Source organism: Dreissena polymorpha, chromosome 6 (assembly GCF_020536995.1).
Source record: "Dreissena polymorpha isolate Duluth1 chromosome 6, UMN_Dpol_1.0, whole genome shotgun sequence".
NCBI classification, from domain to species: Eukaryota; Metazoa; Mollusca; class Bivalvia; order Myida; family Dreissenidae; genus Dreissena; species Dreissena polymorpha.
The window spans coordinates 17,073,013-17,091,114 of NC_068360.1; the positions used below are offsets into that span (position 1 = coordinate 17,073,013).

An 18,102-nucleotide genomic window follows, 5' to 3' on the forward strand; every position below is an offset into this window, starting at 1 on the left:
CCGAGCAAAAATGTACTCGGTTTAATGTCAATGGCTTTAAGTCGAAGACTCTGTGAAACCCTTAGGACTCTACTTATTTGTAACACCAATAAGTCCTTCTCATTTGTTAACCCGTTAGTAGATCTATCGTACTTAACCCACTTATGCCTAGCGTCTAGAAAAAAGGCATTGGCAAACAGCGAAGACCCAGATGAGACGCCGCATGGTGCGGCGTCTCATCAGGGTCTGCGCTGTTTGCTTAAAGGAATTTCTGTAAGAACTATTCTAAATATAGAAATAAGTATACTAGAAACCCTAATTTTGAAAATAAATTTATCCAATTTAGAAGGATGGGAGGGTCCACTAGGCATAAATGGGTTAATCGTAACACCCGTAGCCGACTCGTTGTAATAGGGGCGTTCAACTTAAAAAAATATATTCATGGTCGCTTTGTATTTTGCAAATTTATGTATATATTATGCTCATTTTAACTCATGTTAACCTCACAGAAACACATTGTTAATGTACATTATTTCCAGACTCGTATCAAGTACTTTGGTGATCGCTTGTGACAACTTGGTCGTTAAGTGGTTCCACATGAAGGAATTGAACATGGTGCTGGGTTTGAAAATCAGCTTTGCCCGAGCGGTAAGATTTGACCTTGCCGATAATTTTATATGTTGAATATAGCTATTGATAATACAGTGTTATTTTTGAAGAAAGATACGTTTACTGAGCTTGGCGTGGAAAACTTGAGCAACGAGCCCTGGCGACGGGATGATATTTTCGTGGCAAGCAAATAAACTAATCTGTATACATAGGACATACACTCGGTATTCTATTTATCACATCATTTTTTAAGAACCATGTACTGAAAAAACAAGCTGAAGAAATGGCATAGTTTGCTATAAAAAAAAGAAGACACAATCTAACGACGTCATTCAAATAACAGCGTGACGTCATTCATTTATGCATGACAGCTTTTTATCCCATTTTCACCGCGACATTGACGGTATAACACGTTGCGGAATATACTTTCTTGTATTCAACACTGTGGAATATACCTGTCGCGTGCACGGACTACTTTTTAAATGACGTAATGCGATATGCGCTAAAATTAGGTCGATATTGTTTGGTTCATTGACCGAATTATAAGGTCACCCATAAGAAGAAAATGTGCAAATTTTGCAGAAAAAAATATATATGACATATTCACCAAAAGAAATGTTGAAATAAAATATAAAATTACACGATTTTTTTTTTTGTTATTTTTTTATTTATATTTACTTTACCACTGAATGATTTTTCATAAGAAACAAAGTCGACAAAACTTAAGCTCAAAATTATACGACCTTCAACCTTTAAATCTAGTCATATGACATAATTTTTCGCCATCCGTATAATGAATCAGCTGATTGATGGCGTCATAAATTGACATACTTATTGCTTCATTTTCCCCATTTTTTTGGACGATTTATTATAAACGCGACTTATTTCACATGTTTTCTACATGTACTGTATGTCGACATATCTGAATTGTCAATTGATCACATTTTCCTTATTTCGTGTAATGTGCATTGTTTATAACCAAAGCATATACTTTTGACATTTAACTTAAATATTAAGAATGTACAACAAGCCATACACATATCGCACAGTTCATGAATAATCTGCTATGTTTGCTTTCCTTTTCAATTCACGTAAGGCATAGAGCTGTGTAAAGTATAAGATGGTAAAAATAGCACCACACTGGAATTGGGAACGTCCCATTTTGTATACGGGTATTTTCTACTCATTTATCTGTTGTGTACTGGAATGTTTTCCATTCTTTGTGTATTTATATATTAAATTATTTTCTCGTACAATAAGGGCATTTACCATAGATAAATAAAACATTGTGCAAGTTTAAACATAATTATGTTTGTATGCAGAAATCTGCAAATGCAACCGAGTTTACCAACGGCTATTATTAGATAAACTGCTCCGGTTCATTTGAACAGCAGTAATGTAGAGTACATGACGTAACGTGTGACGAAGAAGAAAGTTTATCGCGTTCATAAACTCATTTGAATAAAGTGATAGAATGGCATGAGGGTCTTTATTTAACTATGCTAAAATAATTATTGAAGACCCTGGATGCAAATCGTCAATTATTGAATTAAATGGATTATTAAATGGATTTTAAAGGATAATTAAAGGTAAGATACTAGTTCTTACGTGTTTTGATTTTTGTTTGTACTTTTGTCGTTCCCTGTTCTCGGGGAAATGATTTTAATATGGCCCATGTCATGGGCGCCATTGATGCATCGGATCACACATGGCATACCCATAACATTATATAAAAAACACGTTCTGCGCGTCCTTAAATTCGTCGTCCGAAGTCGGAAAACGTATTGCCCTGTATTATATTTTGTCAAATAAAGTGTCAGTCGCTGCAATTGTCTGTTTACTCGTCAAAATTGTCAAGGTCTTCGATAGCTAAAGAAACTTCAGCGTACAGTTTATTTAGACTATTGACAGACCTGTACAAAGTCGCGCCAGTCAAAAATCATAAAAAGCGACATTTAAAGTTATGGTAGCCAGAACTAGGTCGTCGATGGTGTACATGTATGTTGACATCGACAGCATTTTGTCAGGAGCAATCGCCGCCATATTGGATTTTGATCATTTTCTTTCGAAAATAAAATGAATTATAGTAAAGTAAAATCTTCTTTTCGCGGTCGTAATGTGTTAAAATTCGCATACTGCGTAAAATTAAATGTAGGCATATGGTGATATTTTTACTTGTTTTACAGTTTGTGTGAATTTTTTAAAGACTATTTTGCGTACCAGAACAAATACATGTATATCACTACGCATGGTTACATTTGTTAGATTTTAAGCGCTTTTATGACTGAATTAAAATTATTAGTAAGGTTATTAGATCTATTTTTGTTAAATGTCACGTTGAAAAAATCAAATGGGATAAATAGAATACTAGGATTAGCGTTGAATACAGAGAAGTTTATGTTGCTCGGCTCGAACACCGAACGCGCTCGCCAAGGCTCGCGCTTCCGGCGTTCTAAGCCTCGCAACATAAACTTCTCTGTATTCAACGCTAACCTAGTATTCTCTATATCCCAACTATTCTGAAGTAAAGCCTAATGATAAGATATGCTCCATCATTAATGCTGACGTACTCTTATACATAAACCAATATCAAAAGAATGCACAGTCATTTGAAAATGTCATCCATTTTATTTGCATTATCAGCTGATGCGTTCTAAAAACATGTACATGTATGTGCGTGCCCCAACGTTACAATGAACGTTAATGTTCGCATTCATTGCGGTTACATGTACATGCCTTTAATTTATAAAACGTTACTTTGTTTAAACAAATCCGTTCATATTTATTTTGATTTTTTTAATTATTTGTGTAATCATTCTTCGTCGTTCTACACTTACTTTGATCGAATGGGTCAACTCGGGCAATCAATATTTCATGGCGCTGCTGTTTCAGAGTAGCGTTATGACCCTCAATATGATGGACCCCATATATCAGCAACTGTTGAAGTGCACTGTGCCATGGGAAGCTCTAGGATTTACCTTGTTATCAGGTGGGTACTTTCTTCTGATGTGTCAAAATGTGTAACAAGACTAAACAATAACAGGAAATTAGGTGAAAATATGGAAATGTATATGTTAGATCAACTGAAACAGTCAGACATATAAGGCTAGAAAGGTTTTTGTTGCCACGTGCCCGACCGACTCAAAATTTTTATGCCGGCCCGAGACTTATTATTTTATGTATTTTTAATCATTTTTGCTTATTTCGATCATACTTACAAAAGTGAACTGTTAATATTTCAATATGTTGCTACCTCCAATAATATACTTTAATAAATATAAGATTAACAAACAATTTCGAAAAAATAATATTAAATACATAATTGGATGAATTCGGCATGTTATTTCGTATTCTTATTAAAGTTAGGGATCGTAAAAAGGTAATCGAAATCAAAGTTCAGACGGCCTTCCTTTCCTGATTTGTTGGATTGTGTTAGTGAAAACAAACGATATTTTCTTGTTTGCCCTAATACAATAATTTACAATAATAATGTTGTTGGTTGTAATAATTATTCGCGCTCAAAGCTAAAGATGATCCATGAAATGTAATTTAATTAAATGTCTCAGGAGCGGCATACATGTCTGTTTGATATTAAGGAATATTTTTTTTCTCAAATATGCAGTGCTTAGGTCGTGAAGTATTTTAGTAAAGAGATGTCAGTCATTAGCTGTGAAGCATATGGCATATACAATTGCTGAAACATGTCTGAACATGTGTTGCGAAAATGACATATACAAGCTTTTATAATTAATGCATATGAAATAAAGATTTGTGTTCAATATATGCGGATTATATGGTTATTAAATAGATAAAAAGTACACATATTTCATTTCAAAACAAACATTAGCTTGATTATATAGTATATCGTCCTAACAAGGAGACACATTAGATCTCATCGTCAGCAACCTGGGAGACCTCTACTCAATTACAAAATTTATCTCGCCGTGGCGTACTGGATATGGTGTTCGCCTAGCGACCGGGAGGTCACGGTTCGATCCCCACTGTGGGATCGTTCTTTAAATCTTCTGCATAGACACAAAGTACTGGTTCCTAGGCCCAGAAAACGGATTCGAGAGCGTTTCAAAAAATCCTAAGGCTTGCTATGCAATCGTGCTAAAATAAAGATGTTTAAACTGATTACGAAATCTGTTTTATATACAGACCACCACCGTGTTGCCATGGAATTTAATAACCCCGGCATTGACAATTAATTGGAACAATAGGTGAAATCCCTTAAAGTACCAGATTTATTTTTATTATTTCGTTGTTACCAATTAAATTAGGTGGTAAACCATAATCGCATGCAAGGCATCATCATGGAGACAATGAAGAAAAATTTACTAAGTGAATATATGTGACTTATGTTTAAAAAAAATACGAGTCCTGCGCTCAATATGAATGGGTATTAAACGTTAAGTACTTATTTATGGTTTTACCTAGAATCTAAAGACGGACGTCTGTTTAATCTGCAACGGTCTGTACGTTTAGTTTATATTAAGATGAAATTTTCAAAAGGCGAGTCTTTAAATATACCCTTAATATAAATATTGAAAGCTCAAGAACCACAATCCCCTTCGTTCATAGTTTATATTTCTTGCCCTTGTCATGTTTTTGTAAGTAATTATTTTTACGGGCTTTTACTCGGAAAGTACAAACGATTGATATATAAGACTTTTTTCACCTCTCGAGTTATTGTTTCATGAAAAAAATAAGCATTATATTGTATGCTGCACACACATCACATGAACAAATTAGTTAAAAAACATAATTAAAAAGGCTCAACCTTTCGCTTAAAACTTTTCTTTTAGTTCTGCAATCTGCACTCACCCATAAAGAAATTTATTTGGCGGGGAATATCAATTTAACGAATTATCTTGTTTATTTGTGTATTACTGTATTTTCAGGCAGTTGTATAGCAGTGTTGTCTACGTTATGTTCTGTGCTAGTTGCGATCATGGACAAACGAGCAGACAAACTAGGGTTCAACAAGAATAACAGCAACGATGAAAATGACAACAAAAAAGGTACATGTATATGAGAATGTCGCTGTTTAGTTTGTATGTATCTCCAAAATAGGTATATACAAGACATGGTATTGAACTGTACATATAATCTCTTATTGTAAATATATATCTAATATACATAATACTAATATACGAATCAGCGATTTTTCTAATTTTACCGAGGACGTATTTTTTTGGTTCCGTCATTCTGATTATAGTTCAACTTTTAGGCTTTAATACGAATCAACGTGTAAAGCGATTTTTATCTTTTTTAAATTCTCAATAACTCGATAACAAATTACGCTTTTGAAATGCGACTTAATTTACATGAATACCTAATAAACAGTCCTTGCGGGGTCGCATGTAGTATGCATGAGGTAAATGTTATTATCACTTTTGCTTGTAATCTAAAAAAAAACATGAAACCAAGACACGCAAAAATAAAGTGAGTATATAGTTATGCAACTATTTACATAGATGTTTCCCATCAAAACTTAGACTGAGATTGCAGATGGGGATTAAGGTCACTGAAATACTAGATATCAATGAATGTTTTGTGTTAAATAACGCAATAACAAATTAAAGGGGCCTTTTTCACAGATTTTGGCATGTTTTGAAGTTTGTCATTAAATGCTTTATATTAATAAATGTAAACATTGGATCTAAAAAGCTCCAGTAAAAACAATCAAGAAGAAAAAAAAAGTAACCGTCAGCAGGGCTCGAACCACTGACCCCTGGAGTCCTGGAATAAAAGTTCTAAGATCTCTCGGCCATCCTTTCTCATACAATTTGAGATGTTTTTTTTTATACTTTATATAAGCAATCCTAGTAGTTTAACAAAACATAACGACAGCAAAAGAACTCTCCAAATTATCCAATCGTTTCGCGTTGCAAAGCTTTATAATTTTCAGGTTTTTAAATCGTCAAAAGCTGCCTTTAATGGCTATTTTAATGCATGGAAAATGTTCAGTATTACTGTTTCCTCACAAATAGCATAACTAAAACGAAAATTTGCGAATCTAAAACAACTTTTTTCAATTTTGTCAATTTACCAAAACGTGAAACAACGCACATACATGCAGTATATCCATATATAGGATGGGATTGCATATTGGATGCGGAGGGTCAATGTCTGTTATATATTATTTTTTTGCGAAATGCAGTCAACATGAAAGCTGCAACATTCATTCAGTGATTTGAATGGTTGTTTATTGATCTCGTGTTTCAGAGACGGAGGAGCACCAATCAATGACCACGTGTTCAGACGTGAGACGCTTTCCAGCCTCGTTCTGGCTCATTGGTATCAGTGTATCTCTCTACTACATGCAGTTGTTTCCTTTCGTTGCCCAGGGAGAGTAAGGAAGTTAGATCATTTTGTCAGCATATAGTCTTCCCGATATTACCTTGGCTATTAAACATTTAGAAATAATCAAGCGACCTATGTCAGTAATTGTTATTTATGAAATAATATTTGTATATCATAGTCTATTGTCAAATAACCCACGGTAATTAATATCGATGCGTTGTAATTATATCATTAGTGCGGAGAATTTGCAGGAATGTCTTCAAAACATTAGTGCGGAGAATTTACAGGAATGTCTTCAGAACTATGTATACTGACAACATGCTACGGCTATCATTATTGCAGAAAAACTTTTCGCTTCATGGAATTATTCGTTTAAAGTACGTCTCTTTTAAACAAATATCCAGTCTCAGCGGAAAGTGTCGTCCCTTAAAAATGATACAAGTAAACAATGATTTATATCCTGATATTATTTCTGGAGCTTCAAAAATTCCACATTCATTACGACGTGTGATTGATTTCGTCGATGTTATGTTTTCAGGCTGTACTTTGTTAAGAAATACGACCGATCCCTGGATGAAGCGAACGCAATCAATAGGTACGACGCTTTATAATACTATAGTTCTCTCCCGACAAAAACAATCCACTTTAGATTCTTTTCTAGTATACCATTGCTTGTATTTTTAGTCACTTAGTGCGACACAAAATGCATAATTTCTTGTATGAATTATTTTGAAACCATGTAGAAAATATATGTTATCAAGTTAAAACAAAGGATATGACACCGGAACACGAACACGAAAGGTACATGTTCACGTGTCATTTTGTGATTTGCAACTTCTTAATTAAAAAGCAACAGTGTTTACTTGATTCGGAACTCTTATTATGTATTGGTACGTTTTACTACTCTATGCCTTTATGTGTAATGAATATTCACATATGATACACATATTTGATGCTACTTTTATTTGAGTTACAAAACATTACTTCATGTATTAAGGTCATGTTGATATGTAAATCAAGTGAATTAGCGGCCAAACCTGGTTTCCAGTTGTTCCATATAACAATTCTTACTACCTACTTTCAAATGTTTGCACGCATAAAATGCACTGCTTTATGTAACAAAATATACAACACCATCTAAAAAAGAGCAAAGGTAATGGGCACTGTCTGAATTTTTAACTTATGGATGTATAATTTTAATTTTAAAAAAATACAGTGAATTATAAAAGTAAAAACATCATGGTTATAATGATTTATATCTTTTTATTTTAATTTCGAATCGTTAATGTTTATGTACTCTTGTGGTAGAGACATTATTCAACATTATTCAATTTGATGGGTAATTTGCTATGTAATTTAAATCATTATTTTGTAATATGCAGGGGTCTAGTGTAGGAGGTCAAATGAAGGGTGTTTAGTGGGTCTAGCGCAGGGAGGTCTAGTGCAGTTGGTGTAGTACAGGGGGTTTTGTGTAGGGGGTATAGTGAAATGGTTTCGGTGTAGGGGGTTTGTCACGGATCCGCATAACTTTCCAGAGTCATTCCATTTAGTTAAATCGCGGGTAGATCAGTTATATGGGATTACACATGTTATTTTCATATACATGTGTTTTGGTGATTGTTTACGCAGTTGTGCTGTCAACTACGACATTTCACGATCCACTATATTGTCCAATCATTAATGCTTATAATAGTATAATACATTGTGTATAATTGTTTATAAACCAAGCAGGCATACCAGTCCGACTAGTATGTACTTTACAAACCCGGAAAACTGAGCGTCTGTGCTATTTTCGTTTCATGTTTTCAGCATGGTTTTCCTCGTCGGGGCAGTGACGATACCGCTTTTTGGAGCTGCAATAGACAAAGTGGGCCGAAATCTTATCTGGATGTTGGCCGGACTGTTTCTCTCTTTAGCCAGTCACCTTTTACTGACATTCACAGTTGTAGAACCATATGCATGCACGGTAAGTAAACTATAGAAATAATAAAACTTGGAAAACAGTATCAGGTGATTAATGCAATCACTAAGATTTAAACGATATAAAACATTGCATGAACCACAGAACTACGATGATGAATTAAATCGTTGTTTAAGTTTTTTGTTGTAAAAATATATTTTAAACACGTTCGTATTTAACAATTATTAATAACAAGGAATATGACAATGTCACGAAACCACGTTTCAATGTTTGAGAAATGAGTTCAATTTCAATAATTCTTCAATCCCAAAATAGGTGATATTTAAACGGTATACCTCCATCCGTGTTGAAGTTATTGGGCGGATATAATTGTTCCTTTTTGAGTTACAGTGACCTTAAGGTAAAATCAACTGGCAACACGGCAAACCAAAGCTAGGTCTGCTCGTAAGTTACAAACACAAAACATTTTAGAACAATTCCTCTAAAAAATAAATGAAAGGTACACATATTTGTTTTGGTAATATTTACCTTGCCCTTGACCATTTCTTGCTTAAATGGAATCCCAAACTAGGGATACATAATAGCTACCTACTTACACAATTTCAGGACAATATCTCTCTCCCAACTCGACTTTTAAAGCAGAAAACATGCCCGGCGTCCGTCGACGTGCGGTGTCTGGTGTGCGGTGTATGTGGTGCGTTGTTAACTATAAGCTTGTTACCACTCAAGAGGCCACATTTGTATCCAATATAGATGTAACTTAGTCAGACTGGTTAGGAATGACACTATCTTTGTCAAGTTAGAATCTGGGTCCCGTGAGTCCCAAATCTAGGTAACACGGTTAAATCTTTGGAAAACCTTGTTACCAATATACAGGCCAAATATATGACTCAATCTTGATGAAACGTTGTCGGAGTGTTCATTTGAAATATATCTTGGCCGGATTTTCAACTGGGTCGAATACTAGGTCACGAGGTCAAGTATGTGACAAAAACTTACCATAGGTCACATGTATGACCCATTATACGTGGTCAGAATGTTTATCTTCGCAGTTTATATGCGTGTTTGAATCTATTTGGGCCATATGCATCACAAAAGGTCTCTATATTAAATATGAGAAAAACATTGTTAACAATCTATTGGCAATTATTATGGCTTAAAATTTGGTCGGCATCTTTATCTTGAAATATTAGACCGAGTATGAATCTGGGTCGCGTACGTTTTATGTCACCAGGTCAAATCGTAGAAAAACCTTGTTACTTCTTTAATCATAAGGTGAGCTCATGTAACATAAGAATGTGGGACACTCTTATTTATATTGAAAATATTGACTTATTTACATCCGTTGACTGCAATGTTATTGATGATAGTTCACTTAACTTGTGTGTGACGTGTGTATGTTATTGTTATTTTAATTTCGTCATGTGTATGCCCCCTTATGAAGAAGGCAGCATACACTCATTTCCGTCTCTGCATCTTAGAGAATCAATATGATCCGTGAAGCTATATCTTTGCAGTATTTTGATGGATTATGAAATAACTTGGCCCAAGTGCAATCCATCTCAAGACGACAAGCTGCTTGTAAAACTCGTCTCCCTGCGTTCGAGATCATCGTCACTTTTAAGAGTTCAAGACCAAATTTGGCCTTAAAGGAGCTTGATTGGACTGAACCTTGTAGTTATGTTTTAAGATTTTAAGATATTTTAACCGCAAATGAAAACCACGAAGAGGCCGCATTTCGTGAGAAAAAACAGTATACCTTCCTCAACGATCTATGTCACACTTAGATATCAAAAGTAAAATGTGCCCATACAATATCTTGAAAATTTCTGCCTCAACCAAAATATTGCCATATTATTATGGATTTTAAAATGACTTAAAACAAAAAAAATATTCATCATTACACGACGTTGATCGTGTTAAACGTGTCTCCTTACCTCAAATTTTAAATATAATTGATCACTAATGGCAACCATCTGGGATTTCGTGTGTAGAATCGGTCTCCCTACCTCAGAGTTCAGGGTCACACTTAGAGTTCAAAAGTCAAATGTTGCTATAAAACAGCTTATCCACGCTGTAGCTTTTTAATTCATCATTCAATCTAACACAACCTATCTAAAATGACCATTATGAGGAGACTGAGTGTCGAGTGTACCACTTGTCTATTACCTCAAAGGTCAAGAGCGCATTTAGAGGTTTAAAGTCAATCATGGCCATTAAAAGCTTGTGTTTGACATGAGCAGAGTTTAAAGACAAACGTTTAACTCATTTATGCCTAGCGTCTAGAAAAAATGCCTTGGCAAACAGCGTAGACCCAAATGAGACGCCGCATGATGTGGCGTCTCATCAGGGTCTGCGCTGTTTGCTTAAAGGAATTTCTGTAAGAAATATTCTAAATATAGATATAAATATACTAGACATCCCTAATTTTGGAAATAAATTGATCCATTTTAGAAGAATGTGAGAGTCTACTAGGCTTAAATAGGTTAATGTAGGGGCGTCCGTGCTCTACGGGCAAATTTCTTGTTCATTTAGGTCTGTCATGTTGTTCTCTGACTAATGTTGTGCCTTCTTTGAGATCAAGTGTTGTCCGTGAACTCTCAAGTGAGCGCTCAAGGGCCAGTATTTGCCCTCTTGTTATTAAGTTTACCTTGACCTTGACCCAAAATACGCCATATACTTTCCCAAGCTGGGACCCCATACAAGCATGTTATATCCGTATAATCATGAACATTTGTTCAAGAAACAAACGTTAGAGACGGGAGCTCATCCGGCATTCCGCCCGCCTTCCCTCCAGCCATACCACAAATTAATAACCTAGACTTTCAACTTCATTGAAAATCGTGTCAATGAAAGACGAACATATTTCAGAATAACAAACACGTCTGTGCATTTTTGTATACACATTACACCATTTTTTAACGAAAAAACAACCACACAAAATTATAAAATCGTAAAGAAATACAGATGAAAGGTTTGATAATTTAAAACGGAAATCATATTATATGTATAGCCAACGGTTCACTTATCGTAGTTGCCACCAGGATTTGCATTGAATACCATATTTACGAGAATCCTCTCTTGTTGCAGGTTTTATTAGGACTCGGTTATTCACTGGTTGTGACCACTTGGCAGCCGCTTGTGACGTATGTTATAGCGCCCAATCATCTTGGAACCGCGTTTGGCATGTAAGTACGCAGGGGCCGCGTCATGCGAAAATGGGTTTAATTGCCATTAGCTGCCAGAGTGGCTTAAGACTAGTCTGAACAATCGCGTATTTTTTAGCAGGCTAATTGGACACAGACTGATTAGAATTTACGCTTTCGCATCACGCGGCCCAATAATAAATAGGTTATACCGGAAATGTGTCAAAACCATGAAATAATCCGAATGGGGTTTCAACATAATTATTCAAGAATGTTTTTACAACATAAGTCACAAACTACTTACGTTTATATGAATGGGAAGTTAGCTAAGCTAGTAGGGTTCCTTTCCACTTAGTTCGTATATCGGAATGTTATATGGCCTATATGATTTATTATGAACCATTTGCAATTCACAAAATATTTAAAGTAGACATATTTGCTTACTTATTCATTTTTACAGCCTTTCAACGTCAGATACAATACTAGGATTTTTTAGCAATGCCCTTAAGGAAAGTGTTGATATTATTGATGTGTACAACACATGCACATTTGTTAGTACTTATACTTCACATCACGAGATAAGGGAGGGTGTAAACCGGAATCACAATCAATGTGTGTCCGTATGTCTGTCTTTCCCTGATAATATTATGAGATTGTATATGTTCCATTGTTATGATCATACTTTAAAAATAACAAGAATAATTATCTTTTAGCCGCTAAGGATTCCTTTAATATTTTAATTGTTGTTATAGACTTAATTTGCACAAAAATATCTCTGACAACTGCAACGTCCAGATTTGTTCTAAGTTTCATTAAAAGTTTAACTAGTGAGTTAAAAACTAGCCTTCTCCAACTGGGTCAAATAGATAATACATACTTGCATAGCAAAATAACTTTTTTGAGTTATTGCCTTTGTTAAAGAGACCTTTCCACGTTATGATAAATGGAAAAAATTTAAAATAAAATGTTTCAGAATTGCCAACGTTCGCTGTAGTTAGGATATTTTGCGAGGTACTTTATTACTTTTTGCGTAGTACGGATCAGTTTTATATGCTCTAAAATATCGAGTATATGCATCTTTTGATGATTTAGAAACCTGAAAATAATAAAGCTTAACACACGCGTACGATTGAATAACTTGGAGAGGTCTGTTGTTATTGTTATAGTTTGTGACATTACGAGGATTGCATATGTATATTTTAAAATACGCCTCTCACTATATGGGCACAGATGGCCGAGTTGTTCGCGCGATAGACTTTAACTCAAAGGGCAAGTGGTTGTAGCCCACTTGAATATAAAATTTTTCTTTCTTAAATGTTATTCTGTGTATATGCTGGAGCTATTCAGTTCCAATATGTACATTAATCAAATTAAAGCATTTCATGACAAATTTTAATACATTCCAACATCTGTGAAAAGGTCCATTTAATGATTTCTGTTAAAAGTGAGTCTATCTTGACAATTTAAATAGTATTATATCGAAACTTGATAGGTTGGTAGATCTTACTTAGGACATGTGCAGCACAATGCAACTTTAACTTTTGCGTTTTTAGTTATTGCCCTGTGTATATTTATTATTTGAATGTTTAACTGCAGCATAAAACTAATATAGATATGCACATGCAACTTGATAGGTATGTACCGTATATATTATTTTATTGAGGGAATGAGAAGATAACAAGCTCCACAAATCGGGCTTAGATATTATTAGAGTTATTGCCGTTTGTTTGTTATTAACCGGGTTTTTAAGATGAAACTTCCAAGTTAGGAAGGTTGTGTTTTTTTTGGGAAGGGGGGGGGGGCAGTTTGTTTAACTGAACTGACAATGCCTGCCCTTTGACAACGAGGCATGCTTTATAATAGTTATACATACAATATGCGTTTGAATTAATTTAATTTTCTATTTTTATTTCAGTGCGTTTACAATAAACTCAGTGTGTCAGTCCGTGAACGCCTATATTACAGGCTACATTGTAGATAACATGGGATATTTTGTGCTGGAGGTCTTCTTCATTATGTTCACCACTTGTAAGTACCTCCACATAATTTAAGTTACATTAACATTATGCTTTTAAAATTATCTGTTTGGTTTTCCTCATCAACATAATGCACTACCCACTCAGTTTAAAGCTATCTCATATTAAATCCCAAAAGCCAGTCAGTACAGATGTCTCTTATTCGTGAAACTAGTAAATAATGTTATTTTTTAGAAGTTGTTGTTGTTGATGATGATGATGATGATGATGATGATGATGATGATGATGATGATGATGATGATGATGATGATTATGGTGGTAGTCGTGGTGGTGGTTGTGGTGGTGGTGATGATGATGATGGTGGTGGTGGTGATGATGATGATGGTGATGATGATGGTGGTCATGATGGTGATGATGATGATGATTTAGCAAAATAATGTGTTACTGGTTTATTGATATTAATATAAATAGCATTTGTTTCTAGACGTCCCGGGTTTGATCTCAAGGTTAGACACATTGTTCCCTTGCAATTGTGATTATTTAAATAAGAACTATTCTAATGTGACAACACATATTCATTGAAAATTAATTATTTGATTTTTTGTTAAATACGAAACTTTATCAACAAGTCCCTTTAAATAATATACTTTGCCTAGTAAGATGAAGTTGATATCAAACCATTACCATAACAAGCAAAATCTTATTTTCATAAAAAAAACATATTTGATATTATCTGTACATGGCACGTTGGCCATTTTCCAGGAACTATACTGAATTCGTGTTAATGAATTAGACCTCAAGTTCATTCCCCGAAAAAAAACAAATAACAGCTTAACCCATGTATGCCTAGCGTCTAGAAAAAAAGTCTTGGCAAACAGCGTAGACCCAGATGAGACGCCGCATGATGCGGCCTCTCATCAGGGTCTGCGCTGTTTGCTTAAAGGAATTTCTGTAAGAATTATTCTAAATATAGAAATAAATATACTAGACATCCCTAATTGTGGAAATAAATTGATCCAATTTAGAAGGATGGGATAATCCACTAGGCATAAATGGGTTAACTGAAATTTAAGATGATCGTTATTATACACGCTGAATATAATAATATTTTGTTTTAGGCTCGATAGTATTCACCTTATTGCTGTATTTGAGAGACGCATCTTCAGGTAAGTGGGAACTCTGAAATGAGCACAATAGATCCGCGTTGTGCGAAAATGGGTCTTATGCAATATTTGGCAATCGCGCAGTCTTGTCAGGAACTACATTAGCCGCTGATGAAGTCACGAAAGCTTGCGTGACTTTATAGCGGTCAGCGTAGCTCTTGACCACACTGCGCGATAGCCGAATATGGAATAAAACCCATTTTCGCATGACGCGGCTCAAATGACATTTTAATAGTTGTAGCATTATTGACTACTTTTATTGATATATTGCTAGCAATTTAACCAACATAATTCGGTAATCAATATTAAGAACACATTTTCGGTTCCTGTGCCAATTTCTTAGTATTTGCCCCTGCATTTTAGTTGACAAAATGCACATTTTATGAGTTACGTTTGCTTAAGTTTTTATGCCACGTTAACCCTCCATTCGAAGAAGGCGGCATTTTGCGGTCGCACTGACCGTCTGTGGGTCCGTCTGTGCAAAAGTCTGAGCCACATATTGATGTATTGTAAAACACATTGGCAGAAATATCAGCCATCGTAACACGACGTTTCGCGTGTAACACCCGTCGCCATATCTCATACGTTAATAGCATACTTGGAGCTGAAAAGTCAAATTATACAATAAAACTTCGTGTTTTTAAATAAAAGTGCAGTTTGTAGACAAAAACAAAGTAGGGGTTATCGTGTCCTTCTGGATACATTTCCACTTTCGTAGTAGCATATTAGTCTCAGTAAAACATCGATACCTTATTAAAATACATGGACTACAAGGAACGACACCAGTCATAAACACCCGTAATTTAGGCGAAGAAACTTAAGAATTGGCCTTGATTTGTTACATGTATTTGGTCTTTACATAATTTCGTTTCAGGAAAGACATTAAACCTTACCGCAAAAGAGCGAAGTCGCAAAACAAAGTGAAGTTCTTGCCTTCGACAGCGGCAGGTAGGACACTATACCTTACCATTGGAGAGCAAAGCCGCAATACAAAATAATGTAGCAGCCTTACACAAGCGCTGGGACGACCTTAACCCATTTATGCCTAGTGGACTCTCCCATCCATCTAAATTGGAGCAATTTATTTCCAAAATTAGGGGTGTCTAGTATATTTATTTCTATATTTAGAATATTAGTTACAGAAATTCTTTTTAGCAAACATCGCAGACCCTGATGAGACGCCGCATCATGCGGCGTTTCATCTGGGTCTACGCTGTTTGCCAAGGCCTTCTTTCTAGACGCTAGGCATAAATGGGTTAGCATTTACAAAAAGAGAGAGAAATCACGAAACAAACTTAAGTACTAGCCTTTCTAAAACGGTACGGAGGACATTAATATACCGTTAGATATTGAAATAAAATAAAGTAGTAGCCTTCAAAAATGGCTGGGACGACATTAAATCTTACATAAAAGAGTGAAGTCGCAAATTAAAGTAAAGTACTTGCATTCAACAACGACAGAAGAGACGTTAAAACTTATACTTAGATAGCTAATTCGCAAAGCAAACTAAAGTACTTGCCTTCCACAGTAACGGAACGCAATTACCTTAACCCATTAATGCCAAGCGTCTAGAAAAAAGGCCTTGGCAAACAGCGTAGACCCAGATGAGACGCCGCATGATGCGGCGTCTTATCAGGGTCTGCGCTGTTTGCTTCAAGGTATTTTTGTAAGAAATATTCTAAATATAGAAATAAATATACAAGACATTCCTAATTATGGAAATAAATTGATCCAATTTAGAAGGATGGGAGAATCCACTTTGCATAAATGGGTTAAAGCGTGATTTAAGCATTAAACAGCTGAGTACTTGTTAATTTTTAGTGGTACTAGATTTTTGTGTTCGTTAAACTTGTATATATATTTTTCCCCAGAAGAATAATAACTCGTTGTTATTTTCAGCATTCGTTTGCATGTGTTCCACGTGCGTTTTATATTGCCCTGTTTTATATTTACTGTATAAATTATTGATTTAAATATTCAATTCAATCATATAATTTGGTTTATACATGTACAGGACTGTTACATATTTAAGCTGAATTAGATATGTGATTGTTTTAAGATTGTTCTTTGACAATTATTGCTCATTTTTGTATTGCATTTTAACACTTTTTACTGCCGTATATCAAAGGTATTTGTTAAGCTGTTTTTATGTCGAATAATATAGATGTAAGATGTAAGTCTTTTTTTTTTCTTAATGATATCATTCAAAATTGCTTCACAATATTTTGCGTGCAATTAATAAACTCAGTTCATAAGTTGTAACGAAAGCTTCAAATACAATCATCAAAGTTTTGACTTAAACGGTCAACCTGTATCAAAGGGTATCTTGATCCTTGCCAAAATGATAGATAAATATCAAGAAATATACTGTACCGGGAGTTTCAATCCCCCAATGTCAGCTGATCCGACTCGAAGTCTTTGTTATTCAAAGATGCCAAACTGATGAATAGTCAACAAACCATTTCGACAGATGTTTACACACTTTTAAGGCTAAGAACTTTTGTCGTAACAGTATAAATTTAGCACCACTTACTCTATTAAAATTCTGTTTTGCATTAAAAATAATTTACCACGCTATGAATTTGTAGATTGTATTTCATTATTTTAACAGATGAGATACCCTTCTCAACAAAGTGTGTGAAATGTACGTTTTAAGTACGTTTTGCGTGTGTTAAACGTGGCGGTATTGGCACTGCGTTTTTTGTGCGCTTTTTCTTACCAAGTGAGTTTTTAACAAAAACAAAAAAACAAGAAAATGTGCGCTTTTTGTTGATAAATGTGCGCGTTATGTGCGTTAAACGTGCGCTTTTTATAAGACTGAGTATATAGGTGTTTTTTCGGAGTTTTTTTTTCGATTAATTGACTAAACAAGTGTTCCGTATAATCACCTAAAAGATCGCCAAGTTCAATATCGAGTAAAAAGTATAATCAAAGACATAATATGAGCGACTGAACCGGCAAATTTTCGCCGATGATTACCACTTGATTACACACACAAA

The 18,102-nt window shown here is 34.8% G+C and overlaps 3 protein-coding genes across 5 annotated transcripts in view; 1 reads left to right on the forward strand and 2 right to left on the reverse strand.

Moving 5' to 3' along the window:
• Positions 1 to 18,102, reverse strand: part of LOC127836522 (DNA replication licensing factor mcm7-A-like) — a 194,240-nt gene that overhangs the window by 98,987 nt on the left and 77,151 nt on the right. The gene's annotated exons all lie outside the window — the stretch shown is intronic.
• Positions 1 to 18,102, reverse strand: part of LOC127836524 (uncharacterized) — a 149,573-nt gene that overhangs the window by 19,498 nt on the left and 111,973 nt on the right. The window lies entirely within an intron of this gene.
• LOC127836529 (major facilitator superfamily domain-containing protein 1-like) lies at positions 522 to 16,695 on the forward strand. The gene is made up of 10 exons (XM_052363187.1): positions 522 to 627; positions 3,481 to 3,577; positions 5,493 to 5,612; positions 6,820 to 6,946; positions 7,436 to 7,492; positions 8,707 to 8,863; positions 11,909 to 12,006; positions 13,880 to 13,992; positions 15,059 to 15,106; positions 15,978 to 16,695. The coding sequence occupies exons 1-10, from the start codon at positions 577 to 579 to the stop codon at positions 16,025 to 16,027; spliced, it is 918 nt and encodes a 305-aa protein (XP_052219147.1). The 5' UTR covers positions 522 to 576; the 3' UTR covers positions 16,028 to 16,695.

Coding starts and splice junctions, on each gene's coding strand:
- LOC127836529 (XM_052363187.1), top strand. CDS start 577: ATGAAGGAATTGAACATGGTGCTGGGTTTGAAAATCAGCTTTGCCCGA. Junction 3,578..5,492: donor AGGATTTACCTTGTTATCAG/GTGGGTACTTTC, acceptor CTGTATTTTCAG/GCAGTTGTATAGCAGTGTTG. Junction 8,864..11,908: donor TAGAACCATATGCATGCACG/GTAAGTAAACTA, acceptor CTCTTGTTGCAG/GTTTTATTAGGACTCGGTTA.